The sequence below is a fragment of the Ischnura elegans genome, chromosome 8 (genome assembly GCF_921293095.1).
Source record: "Ischnura elegans chromosome 8, ioIscEleg1.1, whole genome shotgun sequence".
Classification (NCBI taxonomy): Eukaryota; Metazoa; Arthropoda; class Insecta; order Odonata; family Coenagrionidae; genus Ischnura; species Ischnura elegans.
The window spans coordinates 93,912,451-93,930,249 of record NC_060253.1 but is presented as its reverse complement, the minus strand read 5'-3'; the positions used below and the strand labels follow the sequence as shown (position 1 = coordinate 93,930,249).

General features: G+C 36.4%; 1 protein-coding gene across 1 annotated transcript in view; it reads right to left on the bottom strand.

Annotated features, from left to right (window-relative positions):
- The window catches only part of LOC124164457, a 392,138-nt gene that overhangs the window by 142,677 nt on the left and 231,662 nt on the right, over window positions 1-17,799 (bottom strand). The window contains exons 4-5 of the mRNA XM_046541783.1: window positions 10,882-10,996; window positions 5,213-5,451 (exon numbers count right to left, since the gene is read on the bottom strand). Of these exons, the coding sequence (XP_046397739.1) occupies window positions 5,213-5,451; window positions 10,882-10,996 (354 nt within the window). The remainder of the gene's footprint in view (window positions 1-5,212; window positions 5,452-10,881; window positions 10,997-17,799) is intronic.

Below are 17,799 nucleotides of genomic sequence, written 5' to 3'. Positions count from 1 at the left end.
CGGTGGCAGAGCATTGCCTAGACCTCGGTCACAGAGAGGATTTCATAAGCACGAAAGTTTTTTGCCGCGGGGACAATAAGGTAGTTTCCATCATCAAAGAAAACGAAATGCATTGATTGCTATTCGTTTCCCACCATTAGGGTTTTCATAATATACAAATTATTTGGTTTTAGAAATCCCAGTTTAGACGAATGGCAATGGTCAATTTGAACCTCATTTGAAAAATGCCAGATTGGCGCCCATGCGATTCCACTCCACGTGACGTCACAAGGACCTAGTTTCTACACGAGAAGATAGGAGTTTTACATCGTCTGAGATAACCAATGCATGCATAAGGCACAGAGTTCAGGGAAGCATGTCTTAATAATCACTTATTAAAACTGCCTAGGGTCGGAAAGTTTCCTTCGTTTGATAAGGTAGTAATAATCCATATTTAAGCCAAGCGCTACCTGCTAGCAGGGTACTATGCTACCTGCTAGCAGCCTGCGTCGTATCAGCGCTCAAGCCTCGCCTCAAGTTCAACTCACAGGGCGGCAGCGGGAACCAGAAATACGTCACATGGACTTTTCCCATCATTCCTACTTAGCTGTCGCGTTTTCGCGTGCTTGAATATTTTCACTTTTCGTTTAATCGCGAAAAATAAGTCTCGTCATTCGAAAATCTAAGAGCGTGAAATGGGTACTCCAGGAGTAATAATCTTTCGATTTAGGCAATAAAAAAATAATAGGAAAACACCCTATTTTTGGGACAGAATTGTCAAAGAAGCAATACACATCAACCTGGAAAAAAAGAACTTCAACAGAGACAAAAGCTTCCAGCTAAGTAATACGTGGATGGGTGTCATCGACCACTATAAGCCACACCGAGAACGGACCAATCGGGACACACACTTAAAGGCCCTCAAGGGTATAAATACCAGCAAGAACTTGGGGCTCCACATTCAACCGCTGAAGACGATGGCGGACTTAGTCATCGAAACGTTGGGACCTCTGACACAAATCTACACCCGGTGGGAAAACCGAGAACTATTCCTGTAGAAATAACTTTTTTAACTACAACAAATCATTCTTGAATATTTAACGTTATGAATGGACAAAAAATGTAATAATAATACTGATAGAGATATTGGTATTAATAAAAGACTACTAATACTACTTATTTGTCGTTTATTACAGATTTTCTTTCATTGAAATAATATCATTATGTTTAATGTGGACACTAAATGCAAACATATTCCGAATGCTTCAAGCAAATGAAAATTTTGCAATTATTATATTTTTAATTCGTTATTCTATACTTTTTCGCCCATAGACCCTCTTTCGGGCGGTCTAATCTTCTTTTGCTCCACTATCCTCAGTTTCCTTTTGGCAGTCTAAGCGGGACTATCCCGGCCTAACCGGGACGTATGGCCACTCTAATTCTAGAAAAAATCCCTCAATATATTGACGATTCTTTTTTATCATTGCATTGAAAATTTCTAAGGCGTCCGTCGGGTATCCTCCTATTTCCTCATGAGTGAAGAATTTTGCGCCATAAAGTCAGTTCGATGACTCTTCTACTTTTTCCTCCAACTCCTTTTTGGAGAAAATAGGAAACTGAATTTTTACAGTACGCATTTTGCTAATACCTTAACAAATAATTTTTGACTACAGGTGGAATTATTGATTTTAGAGAAATTTTATGCTGTAATGGCTTTCAGTTGAAGTTGATCCTAATATCTTTTATCAGATTGAAAAGTTTTATTTGATGCAACCACAAAATTACTGTGTGTATGTTTACGGTTAATTTCATGAATCTACATCAAATTAATAATCCACCATAAACGAATTTAGCAGGGGGAAAACGGTGTATTATACGACAAAGCTCACTCAAATGATGTGAGTACCATAGTAAATTCTTCGCAATAATAGTTTCATTCAGGTGTTAAATTGATTGCAATAAATAATTCGTAGCAATAAGACGCGTATCCAAAGTTTAATGACTTAAAAAGTTGTAAGTTTAAATTTTAAACGTATTTAAAAACTTTTCGATGGATATCACGAAGGTATTAGCATGTTACATAATGTTGCTCAAGTTGTCGCGTGGTTACCAAACTGCTAAAGCAAAAAAATATCAAACTTTATTCCACAAATATGAAAAAACATACAAGGGGTGTGAGTTTCCTAACTATGAAAATACGATGACGGCAAAGAAAAAAGCGATAGCCTGTCATTTGGTGAACGCCGCGCGACCAACAAAGGGTTAAAATACCAGCGCGTAGATTATGAGCTGTAAATGACGAGGCGTCCTTCAAAAGTTGTAACTGGCAATAGCCAAAAAGTAAACATAAAAAACGAGTAAAATACGTTAATACTGAGTTAGAGATTTAAAACGATGGATGTATACTTGAAATATCTTTGCAGAATGGAATGACTGCCTCGACTTACAATTAGCTTGATTTATTTGTGCAGAGAGATCAGGAATTTCAGCCATGTTCATTTTGGGATCAAATTTATAAAGGTATATCTAAATTAGTTCAAAAGGAGTAAGTATAGTGATTTTTTAACTATTTCAGCTGCGACCAGATTTTCTCGATTATTTTTAACATTTATTTAACATTGAAATTCGATACCATTACCATTAAGTACGGTGCATTCCATCATGGGCATTGTTACATTTCAATGTAATTGCAATGATTACATAGAACACTGAATTTCAAATGGTATCAAATTTATCGTGTTTTACATCGTTTAAAAGTTTAAAACAGTGATGGATTGAGAAGTAGTTCAGTATGGATATATGCGTGATGTCTTTCACCTAATTACGGGCGAAGAACATCATTTCAATACCTAAATAAATCTAAAAAGAACTCTTAGCCAAACCAAGGATATTTACTCAGGCGCCACCAAAAGCCTATCGCCTCAGATATAAACGTTTAATATTTTACACAAACTCTTTAAGTACTCCTCCTTCATAAAAATTTTAAATAATTCATTAAAAAGCACTAATGTCCCGACGATCCGAGGAGTCCACAATCCCTCTTCGCAGCGCTAATAGAGTTACCAAGTCCGTAAGCACTACTGCTGTTACCACGTCCCAAAAAAGACACACGTAAAGATCTCTAGAATAAAAGTCGAAGAGGGCTTTTCCTAAAAGGAAATTAAGACCGTTCGAGCGAGGGTTCCTTTTTTATTTTTGAGGAACTCTGCAGTTCTGAGAGTCCTTTATGCAATCCAGTGAATCGGCTTTCCTTTAAGAGCAGGCCTTTCTGAGTCGAAGTGGAGGGAGCAGAAGAAATATCGAAGAAGAGAGATTTGGGCTAGAAAATTAAGGTTTTAAAAGCAAAGGCGGTTTTTTTTAAATGTAAATGGGTCGTCTTTTAAAAGTGGGACACAGGAAAGACACTGAGTGCACGCTTTTCCTGATCTACTTTGGACGAATTCCGGGTGGAGGACGATAGTTTTGAACAGGGTTCAGAATTCTGAGCACGTGATCAAAACTCGCTCAGAGGAAAGATAAAATAATGAAATGCAAAGTTCAAGGCAAGGCGTTTCTCGGGGGATACACACCGATTAAAGGGATAATATTTTTGTCGAAAATACTCAGTGGCTAAAACAGTATTTTTCGCTTATCTCATTGTAAGTTTGAATTCATATTCAGCTGAAAGGGCTGTCAAACCTTCATAAACAGTTACAGGAAATTAAAACTTTACAGAAAATTTCTTTTAAGTACGAGAGGAAACAGATAAAGTTTACTAGATCCTTGGTAAATCTACTATAAGATTCATTTAAAGTGCAACACTTAAACATACTTGAATATGTACATAAGAATTTCTATACCTTCACCGTCGGTTTGAAAAAATATTAGAGAATCAAAATTCGTCATTCACATACAAGATGCATAGATAATTATAATTAGCCAAAAAATAAGATCACTCTCAAACGAGATCAAGCACATACATTATCATGCATTTAGCGCAGCATATTTTAGCCAAATTGAGCCATCAACGTTCACACATAACCCGGATGCTTTTAGAGGCACCCAAAGACGATCCGATTCACGGTAAAATATCTTTCTATGCTGTAAGGGTTTTAAGAACAGCAGTTATTTTACCTGATCATACAACATCGCAAAATCTTAGATAGTCTCCTACGGTTTGAGCTTTTCATTTGTATGTAGGCTCCTTACTGGAGGCACTTGAAAATGTCCATTGGTTTTATACACACCTATTGAATAGCGAAGAGAGTAATAAACAAGCAATACATATATATTGAGAGAAATTCTAAGTGGATCGGGAGTGATGGTGGGAACTTTGAGTAAGGAGGCTGAGATTTACGAGACCATGGAGTTAAGTACATCAGAAAATGAAGGTATGACGTTCCATTATAATGAATCAGCCGAGGCTCCTTCAAGCACCATTGGGTCCACCACAGAATATATGAAGTTAGGTTTTCATCAACTGAAATCATATCTTTGTGTATAAATACATTGAAAGAGCGTTTTTTACTTTTTCTGTCAATAGTTTCTCTTGCTAACTCTTTACAGAAATAACCAACTACGTGGAATGAACAGGTGAAAAAACAGAAGAAGGTTGCAATGGAATGAACTTTATTTCTCGGTCAGATATAAACGATGAAAATGAGAGATACTTTGCCGAGAGGATTGGCAAAAAAAATCATTTGAACCCGGGAAATGGACTTCAAATATGCATGGTTGAACCTAGGAATTAAAGTCACTGACAGCGAGCTTGAATTTACGTACTTATTTTTTCAACTATAGATAAGATTATGGTACCTTAACACCTCCGGTCACAAGCCTACTAAGGAGGCTTTCGGGGGAGTATGGAGATTTAATTATACATCATTCCTCTGGGAAAAACTGAAAACAAAGCTGATATATTTGTTGGTCCATCCGGCTGTCCAGCTTTGTAAACCAATGCGCTGTAACGTTTGATATTTAAACACTGAAGTTGATATTTTTAGGGGGAAGTTGATGGATGGGAGGAATTGTTGAGGGACTCTGCAGTTCGAAAAAGGGCGAAAGAAAGGGAAAGCTACTTAAAGTACTGTGACGAAAAGAAACTGTATATTGAATGAAATTAAGAGGACTTGAAAAAAACAATCGTCTGAAGTTACAGCGGGGATTTGTGCCATTTGCCATTAAAGAAATTAAATATCTTTCATCCAATTTTATGGTTTTGGAGAAATCTACCAGAAATCAAATGAATACTCACCATTCTTGGTGTTCCCTCCTCGTCTTCGGACAGCCAGGTGAATCTCTTAGGGTCCGCAGCCGCGCAGAAGGACCTCGGCCGCCGCCCGCTCATCATCCGACCCCCGGAGTGGTAGCCCTCCGAGTCCGGCGTCCCCGAAGGCGGGCCCGGAGCCCCGTAGAACCGCTCGTGGTGCGGGTAGCGCCACCTCGGCGCCGGCGCCAGGTCCCTGGTGTTGCTGCCGTTCCCCCAGCCGTCGCCTGATATGACAAGTCGTAGGACTGCATGAAGTTGCGAAGAAGGGGGACAGTTCGTATTAGCAAACGAGGGCTCGGAGCGGTGTACGGCTTCAAAGATGATTTTGCTCTTTTCCTGTTCTTTTCTAAAATTTGCTGGCGCGACTACAGTGAGAGAGAGATAGGGTTTTGGTGATCTCTAAAGAAAGAGAAGATGATTTTTTTGGCGGTGCTGGATGGGCGGGTGACTGAAAAGCCGTGAATGGACTCGTTAAACTACCCTCTAAACCCTCCCTTTTCTAGCCAGTCAATTGTGAACATTTTTTCTTCCAAGACCTTTCCTCCGCTCCGTCTTCTCGTATTGGTATTAAAAAGAAATAAAACGTGCTTGGATCTTTTCCACTTTTCACCGCAATAATAAAAAAGGAATATCCCAAACGCCGAGCCAAATATTGAATCAAGGTGCCCGATCGGTGGTTTTAAGGAGTCTGTACGTCGACATACATAGCTCGTCATTTCTCTGGTGGGTGCTGAATATGCATTTACACTTAAAGGACAGGTGAATTAATTATCATCTGCAACTTATCCCCCAAAAATAATTTTTCCTGACATTTATGCAGTGAATTTGCTCGATTTCACACTATGACTTTGACCAAGTTGGCCAGGTCGGACGATGATATGAAGGCAAAGACCCTCTAAGAAATTCTGGGAATTCTCAGAGATTGCGCGGAGGGGGGGGATTTTCATCTTACCGTATCCACTTATTACAAACATATAGATTCAGAGTTCTAATGATTATAAAAAGAAAAGCGAAGGAACGTGACCTTAGAGGACTTAATCACAATAATGTCCTAATGCTACAACAAGTAACAACGATACAGATTAGGCTTCACCTACCATCTCCATAGATATAATACGTTACATCAAACTCAAGGACAAGTAGATTTCCTCTCCTTCATCGATTAAAAGTTTAAGAACCACTGCCCATCGACTAGATATTTTAAGAGCATAACTGACACTCAATAAACTCTGTTAACTAACCTATGCTACGCGAAAGATGCCATTAAACAGTGGCTATTAAAGGTGGGAGTTTCCTAAACGTAAATTACGAGTGATTAACAGCTTAAGCTGAGATAATATTTTTCTTGTCGTATTTGCGAAAATAATGCCCGCAATAAAAAAAGATAATGTAATATTTATCGTGCAAAACAGAGAAATTGGTAGACACTAATAATCCTTACAGGTTCTTAAAAATACATTTTCAAAGTAATTACCCTAGTAGGTGAGAAAAAGAATTCAGAACTTTTAGAAAAGTATTGCGTTTGTATCCAAAACCTGGGGAAAGTTGTAATCTTGGACAGTAAATGAGGACGATTGATTTAATGACTATGTTGCCGAAAACATGTGTATAATTTTATATTTATTTTCAGTATTTTTTTCAAATGATGTAAATGATAATTTAAATAAATATCCTCGGTGACTATGTATTCCACTCTCATTGTTGAAAAAAAACCTTCCAGATCTTCTTTTTAACTTCTCAATAATAAATCTGATCATCAATAAAGATGAAAGATTTTGGTATGACTTCGATGGATAAATTGATCATAATGCCCCATATTCAACGTAATACATGATTACAGGCATATCCATTAGCTATTTATGTATATATTTGATTGACATTTTAGTATTTTAGGCCAAGATACCAGAGAGATAAGGTCTGAGGTCCAATGACAGAGGACATGAGAGTACTGACGAGGAGAAATTGTATCAGCGTCGAACTTTTCACAGAAGGTGGTGACTAAGAACAAGTTGAGAGACCGATCCGCCAACTACAAAGAAGTAGCAGACCAGATGTTAAATGCATAAGAAAGCTTTAGGTTGCACTAAGTCCCTCAAAGTCTATTTTATGCATTCACATCTGGACTAATTCTCAGAAAGTTGGAACGCCCCACTTGGCGTGCGAAAAAAAGATAGGAAGAAACTTCAATGTGGGCCAAATTTTGCAGATCTTCAGGGAGAATTGTAGGTCCCAGCGAAGTATCTGAGTTAAACTTTTGAATATGGATCGTATAGAGTCATCATTACCATCTTCGCCCATTTTCAACTCTTGGTTAGGCTATTATATCTCCATAATTATGAAGTCTTCAACATTGTTAGGTATTTTTTCACCGACATATCTTGTTTGAGGTAATAATTGAAGAAATTCATCCGAATTCTCTATTATTACTTATTTTTATTAAAATTGTATTCAATACATGCTTAAGTGTCAGTATTTTCAAAGTAATATAATTTAAGTTTGGATATCCATCGTTCCTCCATTCATTTATTGGGTTGTTTCCTTAAGTTCCTTGCTGGTTCGTCTATTCTCCACGATCCTGTATTGGAAGTTCAAATGAAATTTATCCTCGAACATTATAGAAATTTCCAGCAGCTTCCATCATACTTGTCTTCGTGACTTTTGTGGGACGTGATACTGGGCATTTATATTCCCAACATAAAATATTTTTAAACACATGAGATGGGCCATAAAATTTTTTTCACTTTCAAGTTTTGATAAGGTATCGTATCATCCTTTTTACTCTTGCTCTTCTAATATTTTACAAATATTCGAGGACAAAATACCGATTTTATTTTGGGAAAACTGAGGCTGCTGGGTTGAGAAATTGTGATCGCATCGACATAGTGATATAAAACAACATCGGAAATTGTTGATCACGTCACGAATTTACTCAATTCTAAAAAATATCAACTTTACGTATTAATTTAGCTTATTTTATTAGAACTGAAAAAAAGATACCTTATCCAAAAGAGTGATAGTCTTAATTGAAACTGAATTGGTAAAAATTATGCCTTAGAAAAAATGGCCCTTGGTAATGCAGTTTGAGATTTCCCGGGAAATAAAGTTTTAAGCATTTATTTCATTATTTGGATTATGTATGAGTCGTCAATTTAAAAGTTGCAACTTTATTTTCCCTCTGCCTTCTGGAAGGAGATTTTATTATTAAAATTTTTATTTGATTTAAAATAGCCTTAGGTACCTCATAAAGCCGTATATTAACAAGTTTACGCTGTTTTAGGGCATGAGATTTAAATTAGCTTTCTCCGGACCTGGATTGGGAAGGAAAGACAAAAAGTCATAACTGACAGTATTAAACGTCTCATAAAGATAAAAACCATAAAATATCCTTGTTAAGATCACTTTTTTACTACTATAAACCGGAGAGGAACCATAAAATACTTGTAATATCTCTGAATCAACTGCTTCAGTAAAGAGTAAAAAAATATCGATATCTAGCCCAAAATCGCTACTGAGCTATCATCCAATGCATATGAAACTGAGCTTGATTAAAAAATAATTTAATTATGATTTAATTTGCTCGTTGCTAATCTGAGTTGATTATGAATATTACAAAAAGTATATTTCTGGATTAATGAGAAACCTAAGTAATCTACTGCTTCTTTCCTTTTTTTAACATAAGAAATCAGAGAATTTTATGGAAAAGATAGTATACGCTTTGTCACGCATGGGTGTTATCAATCCATCATCATCAAATGAAGCACAAATTTGAAGAAAAGAAGTGAATTGAAATTAAATATTCAATTCAGTTATTTGGCACTGATTTAAAAACAGTGTAAAAGTTTGAGAGGATAAATCGATGAACTCAGAACACATAACTCAGGATAGGTAATCGAATAACGTTGTAAGTTATAATCGTTTCCTATATTTAAAAATGAAATGAGCTGAAATAAAAAAATGGCTACTTAGGCACAACTGATTTGAAATGTATTCATTCAATTCTATCGATCTATTTAAAAATTCATTTTTTTGGGTAAAATATATTAGGCTTATTAGCTTTGCCGGAAATAGCTTGGTTAGCTGTCTTATTCTCATCCATGGACACAAACTATTGTCAACCCGATACGCGTTGTACATGTATTTGGTCTGGAATTTTTACTTGCAACTCCTATACGTACCTCCACCCTTAAATTATATCTGTTTATGTATTAGTATCCTTCTTTATGCCCCCAAAACGGAAAAATAGGGAAAAAATCTGGCAAAAAATAATGAGCCAATTATTTTCAAATGCGGATCAAAGTTTTTCCGCATTCATTACGAACTATGATTGATAAAATTGATAGGAATGCCTAATACATTTAGCGATTTAAAAATTGACTGAAACATAACCTACGGTAAGAAACTATGACATCGATGGGAAATTATCAGGCTTTTAATTCACTACATCGAGCATCTATAAATTCATTGAAGCTGAGTAATTGAGTGAAATTAAAGGCATTCAATAGCGGAATGAATAGATTTATCAATATAAATTTTTTGATTAAAACTAAATAATATTAGGTGTCCTGAATAAATAATTTCCTACCATAACATGACTAAATTACAATCTGGTAAATTAATGCCAAATTCATTTATATTGAGAAGTTTCAAGAAACAGTTCCAAATTAAGTATTTCTCTGATACTACAGATACCGCGCAAAATTTAACCTGAGAACGCCTCCAGAAGAAAACACTCTTATCAACGTAATGAGACGCAGCTTTCAACTCCCAATTTCGATAAAATATGCAACTGCGGACAGTAAAACTGTCACTAGACGATCTTGAACCTAAATTGTAACTTCACCCACCAGAGAATAATTTCTCAATGCCTTCAGGTTTGAAAAAAATAAACTTTTTCGGGTCTTGCCACGTATTTCAGGTTATATCATGATGACTTACTACCCCTGCTGGTCGCTTCTTCAGTGGTGATGGCGTTGCTTCCGGTTTGGGTTGAAATATATACCCTTCGTAGAAGTTAGAGAAGTTAGGAGTTGAGGAGTTAGAAGTAAGAAGCGTTAAAAGGGTTGAAATATATACTCTTCTAGCCTCTACGAAGAGTATATATTTCAAAACACAACACCACCGGAACTAGTCTAAAGACTAACACCGGAAGTAACCGAATCACCGCTGAAATGCGTCCAGCAGGGGCCACTGAGCGTCAGGATATAACCTGGACCACGCGGTAAGACTCGAAAAAGTTTATTTTTATCAACCATGCACCACGAAAGCCTCAATAAAGAAGAATTTTTTGTTGGAATACGTGAGAGTAGAGCTCGACCCAGACAGAGCCATCAACGAGTAAGTGCTCCTACCTCAGAGGGGTGATTCCTTCCCCTGGAAGTCCTCTCACATCGAAGATTTATGTTCGGGGTACCCAAATGTTTCACCCAGAACTTGAGCCCGGGACCTTCCAGTCAGAATCCATGGACAATAATAACTCGCCTACCCCACCACAAGGGCATGTGAAAAATAAAATCAAACGATAAGAAAATGGATGCGAAACAGAAATGGGTGAGTGATGTGTGAGGGTGTGCTTTTGAAGATCTAGTTGGTCGTGAGTGAGGAGACTGGTGCGCACTGTCTCAGTATAGGAAATAGGTAATGGCTATTATCCTTACCGATTCCTTTCCTCTTCCTCCTGAAGACCCCGGACTCTGGCATGTACTCTTCGTTCGGAGGCTCCTCGCCTCTCAGACACACCGACAGCAAGGAACTTCTGTGGCACGTACTCTCCTGGACGTTGAATTTGGGGCGAGAGAAAAGCGTTGGCGAGAAAGAAAATAAGAAATAGGCAGTAAAGAGACAAAGGCATTCTTCCTTATGGGCTTGTTCACCGTTTTATTTTTGGTTTGATTATGACACGGCGTATTCTTTCGGTTTTGTGGAAAAATCATAGTTTTCAAGTGTAATTTTAACTGCTTAAGAGACGAGAACGGTCCTTTCAGCATGTTTCAGGATACTTGATATGAATACCTATCTGCGATTGATGTCAGTATATTACAGTGTTGTAATCAATGTCATTGCAATAATAGTGCAGAATAATTCCCGATAAGGGTTTCTGGTTATTTATAGATTAATTTTGGAAATATTTCATTTCAACTTTGCCTCTCATTAGAATAGTGAATTTTATTAAACTTCCCTAAAAAACTCGAAATCATATCAAATGTCACCGGGTTTAGGGAATTTATTCAAATTCCGTAACATAGATGGCACCGAAAAACTTAAATATCTGATAAATATACAATTATGGTGTTAATGCCGAAAAATCTTGTCCTTAGGAAAATTTTATGCTCTGGTAATCCATATCGTAAACCTCAGATATGAGTTCCAAAATGACTTAAAAGGACGCGCTCCATTACCTTAAATAATTGTTTAGATTATCATTCGTCAGCACTGAGGTAATATCCACCTAAATATGAGGTTATTAGGTATCGGCTGTATTTATTATACCCCTGGAATTCCTGCTTAATCCTCAGGGTTGTGAGAATTAAAACGAATGAGTAGGTTATTATTGATTAAGAGACATCTCTTTTTAAGGCGACAAATAAAAAGAAATATATTCAAATATTCATACGTTTACCATACAATATCAGTTTTCTTGTGTCTGCCAACTCAGTCGTAGCTAAATCTATTTTTTATGATAGAGGCATTACTAAAATCAGTGATTATTTTTTAATCTTAAGAAATATTATTTTATTATAAATGGAGCCACAGTTTCAACCACCGATAATAATAATGAGGTGAGTATAGTGCAAGAAATCCAGCAGTAAAGCTGTGTTAAACTGCCTCTCTTTTAATATTAAAAAAAATATCGCGGAATCAAAAAACATTTAAGGATGTGACGTCGGAGAAAAATTTAATTCAGGTCATTCAATGATTTCAGGTGGATAACGAGCATCCTCGAGAGATACCATGGATTCCCCATTTTGTGCGGTGTATCCTTTGGGATCCAGCTCGCAGCAGCTCATGTGTCCATGCACTCCATCTGAATGGGAAGTCATCTAATTGGTGATTTGCCGCGGATAGGAATCCCTTTATCATCTGTACAGCGTGGGAGGGGACTCAGCCAAATGAATTAGCTTCTGCTCGTATCAAGCGATTCCGTGCAATGCATTATTTTGCCTTATTACACCAGCGCGACAGGAATTAATTGTGTTCGCTCCTTATCAACCCATCAATTTGGTCTCAATAGATGAGCCTCGTCATAGTTATGTCTGCGGGAAATGGTATTGTATCCTGTTAGTTGAAGAGCACGATCGAGATTATGACTATTGTTTACGTAGTATAAGCAGGATAATGCCCTAATACACATGCGTATAGCTTGACTAACTCAGCGAAAGTACATTGTTTCTGCACTGAAACTATAGATGCTAGCTTTTTTCCTCGTGCAAAAAAATAAAACGGTCAAATATTTTCCTTCAGCTTTTGTTAATTAGGCAGTATTAATGAAAATGCATCACTTTATACTATGCCAAAATTCACACAGAAAGGCAAAATCAGCTAAAAATAATAAAAAACTGTTAATGTCAACAAGTTCTTGCTACCCTTAATCGAACCGTTTATCCGTGGTATAGACCGCAATCAAGGATAGAAATATTTGGGAGAAAATTAATGGAAAAATACGCGGTTACTACATTGCACGTTGGTTCATGAAAATCCTCACCAAATTAATGAAGCAGCTCCATATAAACATCCAATATAATAATTAATATACTCATGAAAAAGGAGCACGGTGCCAAAAAATCAAATTATTTTTTCCAAGCACAATCAATTCCCGCTGTAAAAAATGAAATCTGCTGAAAAAACCACGCATTCATAGAGATGCCTATATATTCTCATATGCAGCTTTATTTTCAACACAAACTCAAGCATTTGATAATTCAAAAGTATTCAATTGTTAATCATTACTTCATTTAAAGAAGCTATTGTGAATTTTCACAATGAGGAAACATATGCGAACATGAGATATCCTTCCCTGGTTACAAGTGGAACACCATTCCTAAGGAACAATACATTAGCCACAGTTTATTAATAAAATCGGTATTCAAAACAGAGAAATGAAAGGTCGTCAATAATGATTAACTTTCAATAAGGTAGGATAGTATATGCATGTATTCAAAATATATTAATACCTAACTTTGAAAGGAAATTGTGAAAAAGAAAGCACGAATATAGATATCATTAAATACTATTGGGTTAATTTATCGTAACAGAACCGTAAAATATCCTGAAAATACAGTTTAAGAACCTTTCACATACCCTTTTCCCCATTGCACATTCACGCAAAATATAACTTTTTGGGAAGTGATCTGATGGTGGCGAATCAGATGCTGATGAATGACCCGAAAAGAATGAAGAGAGAAAAAAACTAATGACTTTGTTAAGACAAACAAAAAAGCAGGGAGTCCGTAGTATTAATGGGACTTACAAAATTTCTAGCATCAAATCGTGAGGTAGCAAGGTTTAGATAATGAAACTGTAGCTATAATATAGTCTTTTTGAGCAACAAGAAAGTTATCGTCGATCTAAAAGGGTGTTACTTAGTTTTGGTATACAATATAGAAAAGTTATAAAGTGTATTTACATGTGTCAAACGTACAGCGGTGACAAAATTTAAGTCCCTAATATAGGAAAACGTCTCTCTTTCCTGGTCTAGTTTCTTTAACTTATTTATAATTCGATTAAGTTGTATAAAATTTCAAGGGGAGAGAAGTAAATTACACACGTACTGAGAATAAAAAAATGCTTGCAGCTAATAAAGCACTTTTTCTCACCGTAAACTATGGAATTTATAAAAATTGTACGAGAGAAACTACTAAAAATATTAAATGCGATCTTTAATTTCTCTAAAGCGGAGTTAAAGAAATTAACTGACTAACCGTATGCTCCATGCACGCTCTTGTAGTTTAACTAGGCTAATTAATGAGCAGTTGTGCGTCATGCCATGCCAACATAGCCTCCACATAGATTAGAAACAGTTACATTAGATAGAATTATTGGAAGAAATTCTACATTGAACATCTGTTACAACCATGTATTACCCAGTTTGATGAATGGGAAACGCTTAACCTAAGGGATTAGATACAATTACTTTTCAGTGTAAAAATAGATCGTATTTCCAATTTTAAACACTGATTCCAGACTGCTTTAAATTTAATTGGATTTTAGACGGAAAAACGTGAGCAAATACAAGAAATTAAAATCTTGATGCTTTAAGAGAAGGAAAATATGCGAGAATAATCACGTCCGACAACGAATCGCTGGTTCGTTCGAAATTCAAAGGTAGAAATGGAAAAATCAGGTGCACCTAACGTTCAAACAGCGGAGTTGCAGTGATATTCTAATTGAATCAAAGTGCACCTCATTAGCCATTTTTTTGCATTAATCCTATCAGACCAAGAAATTGAAGAAAATTAGGGGCATTCCATTTACTACGATGTTCAAGATGTTACCACGCGTCGTTTTCAATAACTGGCAGAAATCAACGTTTAAAAAATTGCAAGAATTATCAAAACATCCTAGAGATGCAAAGCTATGGATTTTGAAGAACTCATTTTCATAACTTTTATTTAAGCTGGAGCATACTTTTGTCGATACCCATTTTTAGGCTGCGTCAGGAGGAAAAGAAAATGTCCGGACACAGATAGCGTGGCGATTCAAGAAATCACTGCGATCGAAAAATTCTTGGAATGAATTTAAATTAACTACAAATACCTAATAAGAAAAATAGGAATAACGTTATCTACTCTAGATTTAGGTCATACTAAAAAGTAGTGCTAGCTACAATAATTTTTGCAATAAAAGAATACATAAAAAATGGTTACGGCTACGAAACCTATTAAACAGGCTTATTATAAGCAATAGGAAAACTATATATGTTGTAGAAAAATTTTAAAAATATGAAGCCAAAGGCGGAATTGGTAAGAAATTATATTGCAGCAATTAGCCATCACTGAGTTACAGTATATTTTACTTCTACTACCTACATTGCCTGTTGAAAAGTATAAGAATTACCAAATAAATTGATCCAGAAGGTTAAAATGAAAAGTGGAGATGAACGAAAGATAAGCGTGCATCGGCTGAGAGATAATGAGAAAGAATAATCCCTGCCAAATATAGCTAAGGCTGCTTGTCATTTAAATCACACCTAAAAGATGAAAGCTTCAATAATTTCCATTTTTCGCCTTGTTGCAAATTGCACGTAATCAAATGAGCTCATAAATGAAATCTACCAAAGAGCCATGTAGGTACTACATCAATTTGTATGACTGACAGCAGGGGCGGATCCAGGACTTCTTTCTGGGAGGGGCACAAGCAAGGCCGTATCCAGGATTTTGTTCAGGGGGGGGCACAAGGATACCTTGTTATACAAAACGAACGAAATGATAATGAGACCGTGTTAAAAATCTAGCATATTTTAAAGGGTCTGGGGGGTCAACACGTGCCCCCGTGCCCCCTGGATCCGCCTATGACTGACAGGTTTTTGAAGATCTAAATGGAAACACTCAAAAGTAATTAATGAATATAGGCTATTTTTCATTTAAATTTTAGCTATTTCAATGGAAAATGTACATTAAACAAAGCCATAGGGTTAATCATGATGTCCCTTCATATGGAGTTCCCTCGTACACGGTACAAAATCAATCGTCAATTGTACTCAGATTCATTTCAGCAGATGTTTGGATAATTAAAAAAAAGGCGCGGCAGTTCATCGCTTTGAGCATAACGAAATGGTAAGCATTAGTTTAGGTGAATAAACTCCATGTTTTCATACACACAAATAGAAATTTGCACTGCGAATATCCGATCACTATTAAATGCATAAAAATACCGCATTGTATTGGCCAACGCGAATAAAAGAGAGACAAGGGAAGCAGTGCACGAAGTCATTTACAGCGATATCCAGTCCATTGGGTAGGGACGCTGTTGGCGTTGGGTTTGCATCAAAATTAAATAACTGCACTTAATTACGTGTACGTATAAATTCGATCAAATCAACGGATGGCTGAGCTCTTGTTATGGTCCCTCCTACACGATTCGGCTTTAAATTATTTACTTGCATGCGCTCTGAGCCTGAAGTCCTCGGGGAAATTAACTCGATTGCCACCCTGTGACGGGTGGCATCACGTTCACGCTTTCACTGATTCACGTTCACGCTCGTTGATAGGAAATGAAATAGACCAATGGAAAATAAAGGAATAAAACTTTTTTTCGTTTAAACTTTCGCGTCAAGTTAGTTTCAAAAAACTTTTTGGTCTATGTCGCCGCACCGATTTAAAGGGTGGTCCCCGCGTGCCCCAACCGATGCTTGTCGCTTTTTTCAAGGGAATCCACGATAATGTAATAAATTGATTATATGCTTGAATGTATGTATTGTAAGTTGATGTATTATAAAAGTACATAAAAGTGAAACTAACAACGTGTTACTCTTTTATTTTCCACAATTGAAATAGTTCACATAGTTAACCTTTCGACAGGCGCAATACTGGAATTACTGAGACCAGGCGCAATGTGCCTGACAGGCACAGATGTGAAAAAAAAACATTTTTAACTCTTAGCATGGCTCAGTGGTTCACCTTTAAAGTTTATATCACCATTACAAGTGTAGTCGAACACATACATGATGTCTTTGGTACTATGCAAATACTCCTTCACAAGCCGTCATACGGCCCCAGACCGACGCAGCAAGGTGCGATTAAACGTGCCCCTTAGGCTATTAAGTATCATAATGTGTAATGCATTTTAGCCTGTGAATTCTATAAGATCAGTGTTTTTTATTTTTCTATCTTATTTATCTACTAATGCTTTTGTTTTGCTTTATTCTGCATAATTTTGCTAATGCTGAATAATCCAACCCTGTTCTGTCGGCATAAATTTTAAAGAAAAGTTTAGGTCTGCATAGTGCGTGTCATAACAAAAAGCTACTATAACCGTTAAGGGTGTATGCCACCTAGTGTCCCTGAGAAGTGAAAAAAAACTCGCGATGTGTCTATCAGATCCGTTACGCCCGACGGAAGGTTATGCCTGTAGTTATCAGTATATGAAATATACAAGCCCTAGAAAGAAAGTTATGAACAGGATAACATGAATAAACCGCTATTCAGTGCTTTTATCCAAGTAAAATTGGCAAAAATATCTCTCATACGCTGGGATTGAAAGTCTGGAGCGATAAAAAATGTGCGTAAAAATACATGTACATCTTTGATTACCACGATACGATTTTAAAATTTATAAAATTGAGTAAATATTACATTTAAATTTGAGTGTCGCTAACTTAGGCTCGGCGGGGAATTAATGGCTAATATATGTAGTCATTCTTCAAGGATAAAAGGAAAAATATGAAGGAACTACTCTTCAGCATTTATTTACTCACACTTTTTTGAGACGCTTAAATGAGGGCCTAAATATTTTGGCATGGTAATCAGGACTCGTCAAAAAATGAAAATATCAGATTATTTGGAAAGCCACACGTACAAACTGTTATGATAAACCGATTTTCGTAAATAAACTTGTCTAGCTCTCAACGGAACCAATTT